The sequence below is a fragment of the Lithobates pipiens genome, unplaced genomic scaffold, assembly GCF_037356315.1.
Source record: "Lithobates pipiens isolate NorthernLeopardFrog02 unplaced genomic scaffold, aLitPip1_a1.2 Scaffold_18, whole genome shotgun sequence".
In the NCBI taxonomy this organism is placed as follows: domain Eukaryota; kingdom Metazoa; phylum Chordata; class Amphibia; order Anura; family Ranidae; genus Lithobates; species Lithobates pipiens.
In genome coordinates, this window is record NW_027507758.1 from 485,996,286 (window position 1) to 486,014,360 (window position 18,075).

Here is an 18,075-nt window from a genome sequence, read left to right on the forward strand (position 1 = left end):
CCCGTGGGTTAGAAGGAAACTGTGGAGTCAAAGAAGAAAAAATAAAATTAGCACTTTTGCACATAACATTGCCAGAAGATTAGACACAAATATTCTAGGCCAACATAAGTATAACATTTATTTTAAGAAGTATTTGAATGCAAAAGTATAAGGCCCACTTATCAGATTCCTCACCCCCTCTGATGGCTCACTGGAAAAAAAACGTTAGGGGGTGGGAGGGGGGGATAGGTAGATAATTTTGACAGTTAACCCTCTCCACTTCATTGAGAGATGAATGCATAAATAATGTGTGTAACTTTGGCCAGCCCCCCTTTATTTTTCACTACACTATTGGCAGCCCACTGCCAAGATAATAGGAGAACAAAACTTTAAACAGTACCATTTGAAAGTATTCAGGCAGGCCCTTGCACTAAATGCTTTGGTGAATTTATCCATAAATATGACCACAAAAGAGGTAGGTATAGTGTGTATAGGTTTGGAAAAGTCAGCAGATAGAGTATTGGTATTGGTTGACTTAGCAGTTGGGGGGAGGGAGGGTTCCAAATTAGTTTTGCCCCCCCCCCCCCAAAAAAAAAGCCTCTTGTACTCTGCCTGAATTTAAGGACAACAATAACATTTGTATATATTTTAGGGGGTGTTTAGGTTAAGCACTACAATGGAGCTGACAAAATACATTAAGTGACTAGGCTAGGTGCATATGGGCCCAAGATAGCATGCTGGGGAGGTTAGTGAAGGCAAATATGCATAAAGGACAAAAAAGGAACTTTAAAAGCTTTCAGCATGCATGAGGACAAAGGGGACATTCACAGCATATCACAATAATGGTAATTATGGAATGATGAAATAAAAACAATACATTAGCAAACATTAAATACATAGAATGTGATGTTAAAGGAGAAAACTTACCTTAATATAGTCCTTCTGCAGGACTTGTATGATGGCAGAACAAGTCTCTGGAATAATGATTCCCAGAGCCTGGGGAGAGATTCCAGTTGTGAACTTGATATTCCGGAGACTTCTCCCCGTCGCCAAGCACCGCAAGGTGGCGACGAGTCTCTGCTCGGGAGTGATGGCTTGCCGCATGCAAGTGTCTGGCTTGGTAATATAAGGGGAAAGCAAAGCCAACAGACAGTGAAAAATGGGGTCCGTCATCCAGAGATAATTCCTGAAATCATCAGGATTATTCTCCCGGATCTCCCGCAGCAAAGGCATGTGAGAGAACTGGTCACACTAGAGCAACCAATTCTTTGTCCATGAACTCCCCCTTGCCCTGTTCATGGACTGGACTTGGTTCAAAGCAAGAACTCCAACACCAAGCCCTTGTACAGCACGAACTCTACGATGAGTACGTACTCACAACATGGCTTGAAAACGAATGGTTTGTCAGAACAAACTGCCCAAGCGCACTGAAAATCAGAAAGGACCCGAGAAGGACGATCTGAAAATCAGAAACAAGCAGACAAGAACGCACTGAAAAACAGATACAAACTATTAAATAGAATGCAAAATTGTGCTTAGATATTTAGATTTGTTTTACACTTAAGCGCGAAAGGGGTATAATTCTCATTAGACTTGTGCACAACGGAAAATTTTGTTTAGTTTCGGTTCGTTGTCATTCGTAAAATACATAATTTCGTTCTGTTATATTCGTTATGTTACATTAATACTTTTTCGGATAATTCGTTATTATTCGTAGAGTGTTGATATTCATTATACTGAATCTCGAATCCTGTCGAATGAATTCGTTATATGCGCTATAATTTCGTTCGTATTCGTTGAAATTCGATATTTATGTATGTATATACATTCGTGATAATGATTCGTAGTTTGGAAAGTCATTTGTTTATTGAATCTTTTAACAAACACAATGACGTCTCTTCTCCTCGGCTCAAATACAATACAACACCCTTCTAACTCAGTTCTCAGGAATGCACTTTGCCAGTAATCCAACCTCCAGCACAAAATGAATCAGCTGATTGGACTATAAGATTTACTTTGAGCTGACCTTTTGTTTCATTAGATCTTTAAAGAATTACCGAATCATGTCGAATTCATTCGTTATATCCGCTATAATTTCTTTCGTATTCGTTGTAATTCGTTATTTCTTTATTCGGACATTCGGTCGAATTTTGATTCGTTACGAAACGAATTGTACAAGCCTAGTTCTCATTATGTATATCAGCACTGCTTTCATTTGTATGAAACTGTAAGTATTTTATAGATTTGCTGTTTGTCCCAATGACAAACTCTAACCTTTATTTTGGATGGCTTATGTAGCATTTTTTTTGCTCTCCCACTCTGAATGAATCAGAGGGTAAATGTGGATCATTGCACCTGTTTCTTAAAGAATCGTTAATTAATAGAAATAATATACTGTATATTATATATTAATTTAAATAATTGTGAAAAACATAAAGCACCTAAATATATAAAATGTCAATTTTTGGATCATTTTAAACTCCTTTAGCAAAAGTATAGGGGTGGCTTTATTTTCTGAGAAATATATCTGTTACAAAGTATGTACACCAGCTATGAAAAGACAGGCTAATTTAATGCCATATACTAATTACACACAGCTTCAAAATGTGGAGCTAAGCTGAACAGCAGTCATGAAATTTAAATGAGAATGTTCTAGTCATTGATTGAAGTGGTATTAAGCGCACGTAAAACAAAGCACAGGTAACTGCTAGATGAGGTTCCGCTCTGAGAGGTTTACAGCATGATGGCTTATACCCTCTCATCAGAGCTTTATCCCTTGAAATAGGGGACATGGCAGGTTCTTATAATTTATTATAAAAATAAATAAATAAGGAAAGGTTTAAAGTGATGCTAAATTCTGGTTAAAAAAAAACCATTCAATTAAAGTATGTAGTCCTAACTGAAAAAAGTACCTTCTACTACTCACAGTCTTCTCTAACTCTCCTAATACTTTGTTTTTTTGCTCCTGTGATTCGAATTCCTGTTTGAGGGTGGCTACGTTCATCTATATGTATGTATACAGCCACCCCATATGCATATTGCATGCTCTGAAAGCATGATCTCTAAATGCTCTTATGGACAGGGCTGGATTAAGAACATCATGGGCCTGGTGCTGAGGATTTTGGTGGGGCTTTTTATAAAAATAAATAAATAAATAAAAATGCAACAACATTTTTTTATAACAAATTCAGTTAAATAGAGAGAAGGAGGATGAGAGAGAGAGAGAAAGGGGATGAGCGAGGGGTGAGGGGTAAGGCAGGGTGGATGAGAGAGAGAGAGGATGCGCATGAGCATGCGTGGGAATGACATCAACACAGCCCGGTCAAGGCAAGTGACCGAAGGCACAGAACCCGGAAGGAAGACCGGGTGAAGATGGAAGCACCCAGGATCCGCCGGGTTGATCACAGCGCAGCACTGGAGGACTCAGTCTGACTGATAAGAGTACCTTAATGTGCTAATATGCTGTGCATACTTGTACATTATGGCAAAACCTACCTCAGGGCCTCTAAAAAGTATTAATGTTAGCAAAGTTTACTACCGCTTTAATATCACAGGATCCCAGGAGCCTCTCATGGGGCCCCCTACTGACCCGTTGCCCTTGGGCAGTGCCCAAGTGCATAGTTGCCAATATTTCAAATATAATTTCAGGGACACTTTTTTCCTCTATACGTCACAATAGTAATCACAAAATGAAATGAGTACTAATAATGGGCAGAACAAATATGAGGACTGAGAAGATTTCCATTAGTTGAACTAACAAACGTATGCCCATTCTAGAGCTGGTAGCATTGAGGATATTCAGTATAATTTTAAGGAACTGTTTTTGTGGGTAAGAGGCATAGGGCAGGAGTATGAATGGTATAAAAGTGGGAAGTATGCGTAGGTGAAAGAGAGGAATGTGGAGGGATGTGGAGGGTATAACAGTGGACACTATGTACAAGAGAGGAGTGTGGAGGGTATGACAGTGGGCAGTATGTACAGGAGAGGAGTGTGGAGGGTATGCCAGTGGGCAGTATGTACAGGAGAGGAGTGTGGAGGGTATGAAGGGGGCAGTATGTACAGGAGATGAGTGTGGAGGGTACGATAGGGGCAGTATGTACAGGAGAGGAGTATGGAAGGTATTATGGGGGCAGTATGAACAGGAGAGGAGTGTGGAGAGAAAGACAGTTGGCAGTATGTACTGGAGAGGAGTGTGGAGGGTATGGCAGTTGACAGTATGAACAAGAGATGAGTGTGCAGGGTATGACAGTTGACAGTATGTACAGGAGAGGAGTGTGGAGGGTATGATGGGGCAGTATGGACTGAAGAGGAGTGTGGAGGATATGACAGTAGGTAGTATGTACAGGAGAGGAGTGTGGAGGGTATCAAAGTGGGCAGTATGCACAGGAGAGGAGTGTGGAAGGTATTATGGGGGGGAAGTATGAACAGGAGAGGAGTGTGGAGAGAAAGACAGCTGGCAGTATGTACAGGAGAGTATTGTGGAGGGTATGATGGGGCAGTGTAGACAGAAGAGGGGTGTGGAGGGTATGAAAGTGGGCAGTATGCACAGGAGAGGAGTGTGGATGGTGTGATAATAGGAAGTATGCACAGGAAAAAAGTGTGGAGGGTATGACAGCTGGCACTATTTACAGTAGAGGAGTTTCTGAAAGTGAGCAGTATGTACAAGAGAAGACTGTGGAGGATATGACAGTGGGCAGTATGTATGACAGTTGGTAGTATGTACAGGACAGGAGCAGTGGGCAGTGTCAGAGTGAGAACCCCTGTCAGGCAGTTTGAGAAGTTCCAGCAGAAGATTTGTGAGCAGAGAAAAGTTAAGTTTCTCTGGATTTTGTAAGTCTGGATTGGGGCTGGATACTTGAAAATTTCAAAGAGCATTGGGAGGGATGGAGTCTTCAGTCTTGTGTCCAGGCAATACCCTTGAGACGGCACTCAATGTGGGAGAGGTTGCAGGTCAGTGAGAGAGTTGGGCCAGCTGAGAGAGTCATTTTTGTTGCTTTCAATAAAAGTGGGCTACCACACCCTTAAGTTCCTGTTGGCTGTGAACTCACTGAACTCACTGAAAATGCATCTACCACTGAGCTAGGCTATGACAGTGGGCAGTATGTACAGGAGAGGAGTGTGGAGGGTATGACAGTGAGCAGTATGTACAGGAGAGGAGTGTGGAGGGAATGGCAGTGAGCAGTATTTACAGGAGAGGAGTGTGGAGGGTATGACAGTGAGCAGTATTTACAGGAGAGGAGTGTGGAGGGTATGACAGTGAGCAGTATGTACAGGAGAGGAATGTGGAGGGTATGACAGTTAGCAGTATGTACAGGAGAAGAGTGTGGAGGGTACGACAGTGGGCAGTATGCACAGGAGAAGAATGTGGAGGGTATGACAGTAAGCAGTATGTAAAGGAGAGGAGAATGTAGGGTATAACAGTGGGCACTGTATACAGGAGAGGAGTGTATGACAATGGGCAGTATGTACAGGAGAGGATTGTGGGGGTATGGCAGTGGGCACTATCTATAGGAGAGGAGTGTGGAGGGTATGACAGTGAGTAGTATGTAAAGGAGAGGAGTGTGTAGGGTATGGCAGGGGGCACTATGTATAGGAGAGGAGTGTGGAGGGTATTACAGCGGGCAGTATGTACAGGAAAGGAGTGTGGAGGGTATGAAAGCGGGCATTATGTACAGGAGAGGAGGATGAAGAAATCTAGGAAGGAAAAATGTAAAGGTTTGTGGAAGGATGTTTAGGGACTGTGTAGTGGTTAAGCAGGCTATACATGGATTGAAATTAAGCCAATTAAACAGAGACCAGCCATAGTCGATCTTTGTATGGGATAGCTGGTTGTACACAAGTCTAACTATTAATTGGTTTGAGTACAACCAGCCTGTCAGGGTTTTCCCAAAACAATCAGTATGGCCAGCTATAGTTAGCAACACTGATCATTGTATTGTGTGGGTTGGGAAGTCTCCCCACTGGCAGAACACAATAACACTGCGGGAGTGATTCCCCCATCCACAGGTCAGCAGGTAAGAGGGTGTTTGGGGACAGGCTGGGGAGAGAGGTCTGTCAGCAGAGGGGTGTGAGATGGTCATGGAGGGATATCAATCAGCGGGTGGGGGGGGAGTAACTGGGAGCGATATCTTTTGGAGTAGGGTCTGTCATCTGCAGGTTGGGAAATGGTCACCTGTGATATAAGTTGAAGGGAGGTGTCTAACATGGGAAGTGGCTGGGGACTGACCTGGTTGGTGGGGAGTGTGAAATGGATGATGTGTTTCAAGTTTCTTTCACATTTGCGGTAATGCGTACTGCCCTCTGAAAGGTGATCTGTGGTGGATTGCTTTTCAACAAGTGGTATAGCAGCAACTGACATTTGTTCATGAGGTGCTACTGCCGATCTCCTTGTTTTGTTTTTTTACATTGCGGAATGGTAGTTTTACATTGTTGGACTATGTTGCTACTGCTAGCGATTGAAATCAATAGGCGAGTTTGACAGACGGTGCTGCCTGTCAAACTCTGCAGGCTCCAAGCTGTCCATTGAGCTCAGTGCCTCTGACAAGAAGTGAGGAGAGGCACTATGAGCTTGTATTTAAACTGGTTGCTCTGTATGTAGCCTCTGACAGGCTGCTCAAGGAGCCCCGTATCTCCGGAACCATAGATGATAGGAGGATATTTTGACCAGTGATGGGGTATGTCCTTAGCTACATACCCCCCAAATTGTTAGCCGAGCCATGACCCTCAAAGTCAATCGTTTGTTGTTGTTTTTTTTTTACAGATTGGCCTATCATATGGTAAGGGGCCTGGAGCTGCAGTTCCAATAGCCCCTATGTTAATCCAGCCCTGCTTGTGGATGTTTTACACAACCCTGGGCACATAACCGCATAAAGCTGCCTCTTCTAGTTCATTACTGTTTCAATATTTTTATTAAAGGTTTTCACACAAAAAGAAAATTATAACATTGACAATAGCGATTCTGAACAATACAAAGTTTACACCATGTGAAGTACTAACATATCAAAGAATATCATAGAAAAAGTTTGCATTATCAGTATCATAGAAAAAGTTTGCATTGTTATTCATACAATAAAGATCTCAAACAGTATTGGTCAAGCCCTTATATCTCACAAAGAGGCTACTAATACGAAGATAACTCAATATGGCGAATCATTGGCAGAAGATCAATTTAGATTGATGGATTTCAAAATTAGCCTTCCGCTTATGGAAAAGAAGGTTCCCTCCTCCAGGGGGAATGGGACGTTCTATCTTTGAAACTGAAATTGAGTTTGCAAAATATTTCAAACACTCAAATGAAAGAAGAAAAAGAAAGAGGAAGACGAGAAAGAGAGGGGGGAAAGAGGTAAAGGGAAGGGAAAACCCATGAGTTCTGGCATACGTCACCCAAAGGTATACTAGTCAGGTATAGTCCGGAATCATTAATCAAGTATCGAATCCATGGACCCCAGACTTTTTCAAAACACTTTAATTTTGTCATTTAGAACTGCAGAGACTCTTTCACTGATCATGAGCCAGGATAGCTTATGCTTGAGCTGGTCAAATGGGATGACAGCCGACTTCCACTTTCTAGCTATGGTTATTTTAGCGGAAACAAAAATAAAAGCGAGGAGTTGTCTCTGATTTTTCAAGGCTGCATCCACCTTGCAACCCAACAGGGCATGTTTTGGAAATTTGGTTAGATTGATTTGGGTGAGGGTAAAAAATAAAATTATAAACTCTAATCCAAAATCGTCTCACTTTGGGGCATTTCCACCATATGTGGAATGCCGTTCCCTCCTGACTACAGCCTCGAAAAGACTTGGAAGAAGCTCCTGGGACAAAAAGTAGCCAATCTGGCCGCCCCCATCTACCATCTCAAGAGTACCTTATAGTTTGCTTCTATAATGGAGGTATTGATGAGTGATTTTGATGCTGACTATGCAATTGAATGTCACTCCTCAAGTTCAAGGCTTTCCTTGATGTCTTGCTCCCATTTGACCATGTAATCCTGTTTGGCTGAGGTATATGTTAAAATCGTATACAGTTCAGATATATGCCCCCTAACCTTATCAAATTTATGACATAGATATTCCATGGGTGACATTGTTACAAGATCACATTTACGAGATAGAGTATGTAAATAGTGCTTTAAATGAGTATATGAGTGTTCTGTATCTGTTAATTGGTAATTATCTATTAGGGTCTGCTTGGTCAATATACCCTTATGATCGCAAACGTCTGCTATACGTATGAGACTTTTATTGGTCCACCATTAAAATGTGTGGGGGGTTGAGGCCTGGGGTGAAATCCCTATTTCCCTGCAGAGGAGCCAATGGGCAATGCAGAGACTTAAAATTATGGGATTTAGAAAGTCTATCCCATATTCTGAATGAAAGAGAGAGAGAGGGGCATAAAATTAAAGTCCAATCTCACACTGATAGCAACATAGCATAAGAGATCCGCCTAAACCGACAGGAGTATGATTCCACTTGCATCCACAGTGAGTGAGGCTGGAATGAATGAAATATGATTAACTGGGCTAGCTGGGTGACATATAAATATTTCAATAGATCAGGAACTGCCAAATCTCCCTTTTGCTTTGGAGTATATAGTGTTATTCACCCTAGGCCTCATGTTCCCCCAAAAGAACAGAAAATTCTTTGGAATGCTATCAGATCAGACCGAACCAAGGTGACAGGTAAAGTACAAAAAAATACAGGATCCTTTGGAGAATATTCATTTTTATAGAATGCAGTCTGCCAAACCACGACAAGGGGTGAAGTTGCCATCTAGCCATATCCGCCGTTAAGCGTTTATAAAGTGCAAGATAATTCCGGGAGTATAGCATAGGTAAAGAAAGTGTCAAGTGTAGCGTAGGTAAAGAGGGTGTCAAGTGTATACCCATATAGGGGAGAGCCTCAGTTTCGCTAGCAAACTTATTTGAGAATTTAAAGGCTTCTACCGTTCTGTCCTGTAAGGATATATTTAATGCACACGACTTTTCATGGTTTATTGTTAGACCAGAAATCTTCGAGAAGGGCTGAAAAATTGCATAAAGGTTAGGGAGGGTGGTGATAGGCGATTAGATAACCATTAAGATATTGTCCACAAACAGCACGCATTTATGCTCCCCACCTCTGCACTCTATCCCCTTTACATCTGGGCAACTGGAAATTTTAATAGCCAATGGTTCTAAAGCCAACACAAACAATAAAGGAGATAGAGGACATCCCTGCCGAGTCCCTCTTTGGATTACAAGAGGGCATAGAGAATACCCCTTGATCATTAAGGACACAGTAGGCAAGCTGTACAATACTTGTGTGCCAAAGCCGAGCCAAGACAAGACGTAGAAAAGATAATCCCAAGACAGGGAGTCAAAGGCCTTGCGTACATCTAGGAAGAACAGAATACCCTGTCGTGGCCCTTATCCATCCCAATCAGCTTCTAATTCATTTTAATGAACTCAGCAGCTGCTGGTCCCAGGAAAATGATTACGTAGACTATGTACTCTATACAGGGATGCCTTAAACTCACCTTGTGTCTTAGTGCAGACTTCATGAAAAAGTACCTGTCAGACAGACAGGTAATTACATTTTTTAGTACAGAGCCGCAGACATCGCATGTGATGTGCACAGCAATGGAGTGTGGATCACAAGCCATGGCATTGGAAATGTGTGAAACCAGCCTAAAAGTCAGAAATGGGAGACCTGATTGAAACCTTTAAATACATTAAGGGGGTGAATAAGGATTAGGAGGGCAGTTTTTTTTCAATATGAAACCAAAATCAAGAACACAGGGACATGACCTCAAACTAACTGGAGGAAAGTTCACAACTAAATTTAGAAAGTATTATTTTACTGAAAGGGTAGTTGATGTATGGAATAAATAACCAGCAGAGGTAGTGAGATAGTCAACAGTAAATGGCTTCAAACATGCTTGGGACAAACATAGATCTATGCTCAGACAAAGTTAACAAAGAAAAAACCCCATAAGAAAACAAAAACAAAAAAACAACTACCCGCCCGATGGACTACTCTGTCTTTTTCTGTCGTCACGTTTCTATCTGTATAATGAGAATAATGCTGCCATATTGTTTGAAAGACATTAACAAAAGCAAGGACCGAATGCATATTGAGAGAACAGATTTCACATAGCTATTTACTATTATAACTATATTAAATTAACGTGTTTAATTATAAAGTCTATGTTATGTTATGTTATGTTATGTTATGTTATGCCGCGTACACACGATTGGAATTCTCGTCGGAAGAAGCTCTGATGGTTTTCCCAGTGACGTAGAACACGTACGACGGGACTAGAAAAGGGAAGTTCAATAGCCAGTAGCCAATAGCTTCTGTCTCGTAGTTGAATCTGTGAATTTGTGATTTTCGGCGTGTCGGAATTGCATACACATGATCGGAATTTCCAATAGAAAGTTTTTCCGTCTGGAAAATTGAGAACATGCTATCAATTTTTGGCTGGCGGAAATTCGGACAGCTAAATTCAGATGGAGCATACACACGGTCGCATTTTCCAATGAAGAGCTCTCATCTGTCTTTTTCTGGTCGGAATTCCGATCGTGTGTATGCGGAAATAGAGTGGAAAGAGGCTCAGATATCTCCTATAAAGACTATCATATCTGAAATTCTTCTTTATTTTCCTGCTGTAATGCCATAGTAGTACAACATACAAAGCTGCATAAATTAGCCACTCATTTGGTGCATGCTGGGAAGAATTCAACTCTATAAAAGGTTAATATCATACAATAAACTACACCTGTCATAAGAGAAATATACAGCCAGTGCTGTCCTGTCCTTCTGCAAATGCTAGTCGCCACACTTTTAGCCAATGGATTCATTCATTGCTTTTGACTTAGAGAATTGAAGCAAGTATATAGATCAGTTCTGACTTTTACTGCTGCATGTTTGTTACAGTTCAGTGACTCTGGAAGTATTAAAGCTATTGAATCAGCAGGAGGTCAGTAATAGTAGCAACTATTGTACCTTTGTATTAGTTCCCTTAGTGGGCGCCTTTGGCAAGAATGTTACACCAAGAAAATGGCTTGTGCAAGCCTAAACTTAGGGTGTACTCACACTTGGAGGTCCATTTATAAACCATTTGTTGGACGAATGTCACAAGCATTCGCCCAGGCTGCATGAGAGGTGGGGCAGTGAAGCCACGATCCCTACCTTATTCAATCAGCGAACGCCTTGTATTCATTGAAAAAAATTTAAAAGCATTCTGTGAACAGTGGAGGGGCTCAGCAAGGGACCCCTGTGTTACTATGCAGAAGGGAAGCCACTTGGCACAGGACTCATAAGTTTTTTGTTATCACTGTAGTAGCGACGACTACTACATTGATTTGCAGCTTCCATAGCAATTGCTCCAGTGTGTGATATGCATTTTTACATTGGTCCAAGTTGACCAGTGGTTCTATGCAATATAACTCATACCAAGAGTTCAGCTTTATGCATTACACTGGCATTTTTTTCATATGCTGTAGGTTGAAGGACCAGTCCATGGTTCATAGTGAAATTGCACCTATCCTTTACACAATTTTCATCTTTTCTCTTTTGCAGAACTGTTGGTCAATGTTTGTCCTCCTGTGGTAAAGACTTTTGAGAATAAAGCATGGTGAGGAACATTGATGATCTGGAATTCTGCCTCCCATCTCACTCGGACTCTATACTGTCTGGTCTTCAGTCTCTTCGTTTCAACCCTCAACTCTCAGATGTCACTCTTTTGGTTCAGGGACGGGAATTTCCTTGCCATCGGGCAGTGCTGGCACTGTGCAGTCAATATTTCAATGCCATGTTCACTGGAAACTTCCAGGAAAGCATCTCTGCTCATGTGGAGATTAAAGAGGTTGACGCAGACGTAATGGAGACACTGATTAATTTTTGTTACACTGGCCGTCTCACCATTAACCAGAACAATGTAGAGGGGCTTATCCGTATTTCCAACCAACTTAATTTTTCTGCTGTGCGAAAGGTGTGTATCCGGTATTTACAGCAACAGATGGATGCCACCAACTGCCTAGGCATCTGGGAATTTGGTGAAACACATGGTTGCCCTGAGGTGAAAGCAAAGGCCTGGTCTTTTCTACAGGAGAACTTTGAGGCAGTATGCCAAGAAGAAGAATTCCTACTTTTGCCTCTGGAGCGGTTGCTTCACTACATGGGCGATCCTTTGCTACAAGTGAGAGAAGATCAGAGTCGGGCAAAGGCAATACTTCACTGGGTGAGGCAAGATGAAAAGACCAGAGCTCCACACCTGCCGGAGCTTCTTAGTATAGCCAGGCTGTCAAACTTGACTGACCATTGTCTCCAAGAGCTGGAAGATGAGCCATTGATCAGTGGATCAGAACCATGCAGAGCGCTGATCAGAGGAAATTTCGCAAAGGTGTGTAATGACTTACAGTATATACTTTAGGTAACAGATGTTTTGGGTCACATTTACTTACCAGAATAAAATAGTAACGAGACTTATTAACAGATTGGCATACAGTCAGGTCCATAAATATTGGTACATCGACACTTCTAATCTTTTTGGCTCTATACACCACCACAATGGATTTGAAATTAAACAAACAAGATGTGCTTTAACTGCAGACTTTCAGCTTTAATTTGAGGGTATTTACATCGAAATCAGGTGAACGGTGTAGGAATTACAAGTTTGTATATGTGTCTCCCACTTTTTAAGGGACCAAAAGTAATGGGACAGATTAACAATCCTCCATCAAACTTTCACTTTTTAATACTTGGTTGCAAATCCTTTGCAGTCAATTAGAGCCTGAAGTCTGGAACGCATAGACATCACCAAACGCTGGGTTCCATCCCTGGTGATGCTCTGCCAGACCTTTACTGCACTGTCTTCAGTTCCTGCTTGTTCTTGGGGCATTTTCCCTTCAGTTTTGTCTTCAGCAAGTGAAATGCATGCTCAATCAGATTCAGGTCAGGTGATTGACATTGCATAACATTCCACTTCTTTCCTTTAAAAAACTCTTTGGTTGCTTTCGCAGTATCCTTCGGGTCCTTGTCCATCTGTACTGTGAAGCACCGTCCAATGAGTCCTGAAGCATTTTGCTGAATATGAGCAGATAATATTGCCCGAAACACTTTAGAATTCATCCTGCTGCTTTTGTCAGCGGTCACATTATCAATAAATACAAGAGAACCAGTTCCATTGGCAATGGATGAGGTGGTATGCTTTAGATCATGAGCAGTTCCTTTCCTTCTCCATACTCTCCTCTTCCCATCACTCTGTTATAAGTTGATCTTGGTCTCATCTGTCCATAGAATGTTGTTCCAGAACTGTGAAGGCTTTTTTAGATGTTGTCTGGCAAACTCTAATCTGGCCTTCCTGTTTTTGGCTCACCAATGGTTTACATCTTGTGGTGAACCCTCTGCATTCACTCTGGTGAAGTCTTCTCTTGATTGTTGACTTTGACACACATACACCTACCTCCTGGAGAGTGTTCTTGATCTGGCCAACTGTTGCGAAGGATGTTTTCTTCACCAGGGAAAGAATTCTTCATTCATCCACCACAATTGTTTTCCATGGTCTTCTGGGTCTTTTGGTGTTGCTGAGCTCACCGGTGCGTTCTTTCTTTTTAAGGATGTTCCAAACAGTTGATTTGGCCACACCTAATGTTTTTGCTATCTCTCTGATGTTTTTTTTTTTTTCAGCCTAATGATGACTTGTTAGGATCTCATATTGAGAGTTGACAGCAACAAATTCCAAATGCAAATAGCACACTTCAAATGAACTCTGGACCTTTTATCTGCTCCTTGTAAATGGGATAATGAGGGAATAACACACACCTGGCCATGGAACAGCTGAGCAGCCAAATGTCCCATTACTTTTGGTCCCTTAAAAAGTGGGAGGCACATATACAAACTGTTGTAATTCCTACACCGTTCACCTGATTTGGATGTAAATCAAATGAAAGCTGAAAGTCTGCAGTTACAGCTTGTTTGTTTAATTTCAAATCCATTGTGGTGGTGTATAGAGCCAACAAGATTAGAATTGTGTAGATGTCCCAATATTTAAGACCCGACTGTATAATCAGTTGCCTTAGTCAGGGGTTTAGGGAAAATCACTTGCTAGTACTAAGATGGTATTAAACCCCAAGCCAAAAATGTAATATATTGCAGCTGATCAATCCTTTGATGTTGTGGCTACATTCGTTTTCTTTTCTTAGATTTTTTTCCTTCTGTTTTCACTTGATGATCTGGCAAGTAGCACACCTCCTGTATTAAAAGTGCCCCCACTTTGGTTGAAGGATCCAGGGGCAGCTTTGGACAGCAGCATTGCCAGTCTCGGGGGAGGGGAGTGTTAAATGGACTAGCAGATTTAGATACACTAGCAAACTGAAGCCAAAGGCCAACACGCACTGCAGTTAAGCAAGCATTTTTTTTCCATTTTGGAATAAAGGAATGACATAAAATAACATGAATAACATAAAAGGCTGATCATTGTAAGCACTCCTGTCAGTGTTAAATGGTTTGTCTCAACAAGACTGCTACGCTTGCAGGAGAGATTGTTCTGTTGAAAAAGAGCAGACTTACTGGCTGGATCATCAGATGAAAATAAAGGAAGGAAAATCTAAAAAAGAAAAGGAATGCAGCCATCACACCTAAGAATTGCTCAACTGCAATATAATAGTAGCTTGTTTGTGGCTTTAATGCCACTTTAATATAATCCCCAGAGGACAAGGTACTATATATTTTTTAACATAGAAAAGGATAACTTACACAGTTGGTTAATTTAGTCTCATTCAGGCCCTATCTTGAACAAATTATAAATATGCACTAGTGCTTTTATAATAATCTCCAGAGGAGTAACAGATACTGGTAACTATAGGATATGGTATGTGACAAGATAGGAGTCTCTGTCAGCAGTCATAAATCATAAAGGGCCTTACAATATGCTTGAAATACAGACATCATATCCAATGATCTGGATAAGGGGGCAATAGTTGTAGAACAAATATTATGTATAGTGGATATTTTATACATTTGTAAATGTTTTTGACAGATTTATTTGAATTTACACAGAAGTTGTGGTTGGACCAATGCATATCTATCTCAGGTGTTTAACCACTTGCCTACTGGGCACTTAAACCCCCTTCCTGACCAGGCCAATTTTCAGCTTTCAGCGCCGTCACACTTTGAATGACAATTATGTGGTCATACAACAATGTACCCAAATGAATATTTTATCATTTTTTTCACACAAATAGAGCTTTCTTTTGGTTGTATTTAACCACTTCCCGACCAGCGCACGACGATGTACAGAATGGCACGGGCAGGCATATTGGCGTACAGGTACGTCCAATATTCAATGCCGCCCTGCCATCGGGAGCGCGCCGCCGTCGGCGCGCTCCCGCACTGGTCGGGACCCCCGTGAGTCCGGTCGCGGGACCCACGGACTCGATCGCCGCGGGCATCCCCGCGATCGTCTCACGGAGCGGCCGAATGGAGGAAATGCTGAGTAAACAGCATTTCTCCATTTTGCCTAGCAACTAGTAACGCTGATCTCTGCTCCATGTGATTGGAGCAGAGATCAGTGTTCACTAAATGAAAGCCCAACCCCCCCACAGTTAGTAACACACCCCTAGGAACACTTAACCCCTACACTGCCACCCACTGGTTAACCCCTTCACTGCCAGTGTCATTTACACAGGAATCACTGCATATAGCAGTGATTACTGTATAAATGACAATGGTCCCAAAAATGTGTCAAAAATGTCCGATGGGTCCCCCACAATGTCGCAGTCACAATAAAAATCGCTGATCGCCACCATTACTAGTAAAAAAAAAAAAATAAAAAATTATTAATAAAAATGCTATAAAACTATCCCTATTTTGTAAACGCTATAACTTTTGCGCAAACCAATCAATAATCGCTTATTGCGATTTTTTTTACCAAAAATATGTAGAAGAATACGTATCGGCCTAAACTGAGGGAAAAAAATGTTTTTTTATATATTTTTGGGGGATATTTATTATAACAAATAGTAAAAAATAATGCGTTTTTTTCAAAATTGTCGCTCTATTTTTGTTTATAGCGCAAATAAAAAAAATCCGCAGGGGTGATCAAATACCACCAAAAGAAAGCTCTATTTGTGGGAAAAAAAGGACGTCAATTTTGTTTGGGAGCCACGTCGCACGACCGCGCAATTGTCAGTTAAAGCGACGCAGTGCCGAATCGCAAAAAGTGGTCTGGTCTTTGACCAGCAAATTGGTCCGGTCTGAAAGTGGTTAATCACTGCTGGGTGTTTTATTTTTTTGCTAATAAACCCTGAAAAAACACACAGTTTGTTACAAAATTTTTAAAACAGGTAATTTTTTTCCTTCATTGATGTGCGCTGATGAGGCAGCACTGATGGGCACTGATAGGCTGCACTGATAGGCTGCATTGATGGGCACTGATAGGTGGCACTGATGAGGAAGCACTGAGAGATGGCATTGACGGGTGGCACTGATGGGCACTGATAGGTGGCACTGATGGGTGGCACTGAAGGGTACTGATGGGTGTCACTGAAGAGAACTGATAGGTGGCACTGATAAGTGACACTGATGGGCACTGATAGGTGGCACTGATAGGTGACACTGATGATGAGACACTGATGGGCACTGATAGGTGGCACTGGTGGGCATTGATAGGTGGCACTGGTGGGCACTGGTAGGTGGCACTGGTGGGCACCGGTACGTGGCACTGGTGGGCACTGGCAGGTGGCACTGCATAGCAGCAGTGCCTCTCCCTGTTCAGGACCGATGCCCCTCTGTCAGAAGCCGGTGAACGGCTTTTTTTTTCGTGTGAGGAAAATAAAAAGCCGCTTACCGATCTTCTGTTTGCATGACATGATCAGCTGTCATTGGCTGACAACTGATCACCTAGTAAGGGGAAGGAAAAAGAAGTATCACCACAAATTTTCAATTATAAGAGTGGTATTAAACACAAAAGCAAACATTTATTATATTGCAGCTTACCAACTTGTAAATATGATGGCTGCATCTGTTTTCTGTTTTAGGCTTTCTTTATTCTAATTTCATATGGTGATCTGGCCAGTAAGTCTGTTGTTTTCCAAAATAACAAGCTCTCTTGCAGATGTATAGGCCTGTACACACGATCGGACTTTTTGACAACAAACATGCAAATTAGCTGTTTTGGAGCAACATCCGACCGTGTGTACGCTCCATCGGACAAACTTTTTCCGTTTTCATGGGACTTTTGTTGGCTGTGCGAACGGACAAACTTTTTGACAACATAAGTCCGATGGAACAAAGTCCGATCGTGTGTACGCAAAACCATCAGACTTTTGTACAAGGTACAAACACGCATGCTCAGAACCAATGCAAAAGATCAGACAACAATACAGAAGTTGACCAAAGGTGGCGCTGGAGTAATTGAACATCCTCTTTTGAAGTGTCATCAGTACGTTGAAACGTCACTACGTTCGTGTTTGTTGCCTAAAAAGTCAGATCGTGTGTATGCAATACAAACTTGTGGACTACGCCTTTTGTACAAAAGTCCACGGGAAAGTTTGTACAAAGTCTGATCGTGTGTATGAGGCTTATCAGTTACATGGATGAGACAACTTATTCAACACTGGCAGGTGTGCTTACAATTGTCAGTTTTACTTATGTAAGACCTTTATTCCAAAAGAAAAAAAAAAATGTTGCTATAACTGCTTATATAGTGTTACCTGGAGTTTGGCTTCAGTCTGTTAGTAGTGTAATCTAAATCTGCTAGTGTATCTAACACTCCCCTCCCTTAGATTAGCAATGCTGCTGTCTAAATGTGCCCCCAAAGTGGAGTCACTCTAATATAAAGGGTGTCTTAGTGGTCAGATCACCAGGTGAAAAAAGATGTAAAAAAGCCCAGAAAAAATTATTGCAGCCACCGCATCTGATGATTGGCAAGTCGAACTCTATTACATTTTTGGCTTTGGGTTTAAGGAATTCCCTAGGGAACCAAGTGCATGGAGCACTTAGACCCATTCTGTCCCATGGCCACATTGTCTGCTGACTGTCAGCGCCACCCCAGGGTAAAGCCCAATTTGTGGGTGTTCTTATAAGGCCTTGTCATGTGGCCCCTGCACCCAGTTTT

General features: G+C 41.7%; 1 protein-coding gene across 2 annotated transcripts in view; it reads left to right on the forward strand.

The window, feature by feature from the left end:
- Positions 1–18,075, forward strand: part of KLHL30 (kelch like family member 30) — a 77,608-nt gene that overhangs the window by 18,954 nt on the left and 40,579 nt on the right. For both annotated transcript variants that reach the window (XM_077488497.1, XM_077488498.1), the window contains one exon: positions 11,538–12,360. In XM_077488497.1, coding sequence (XP_077344623.1) covers positions 11,590–12,360 — 771 coding nt within the window. In that variant the 5' untranslated portion in view covers positions 11,538–11,589. The remainder of the gene's footprint in view (positions 1–11,537; positions 12,361–18,075) is intronic.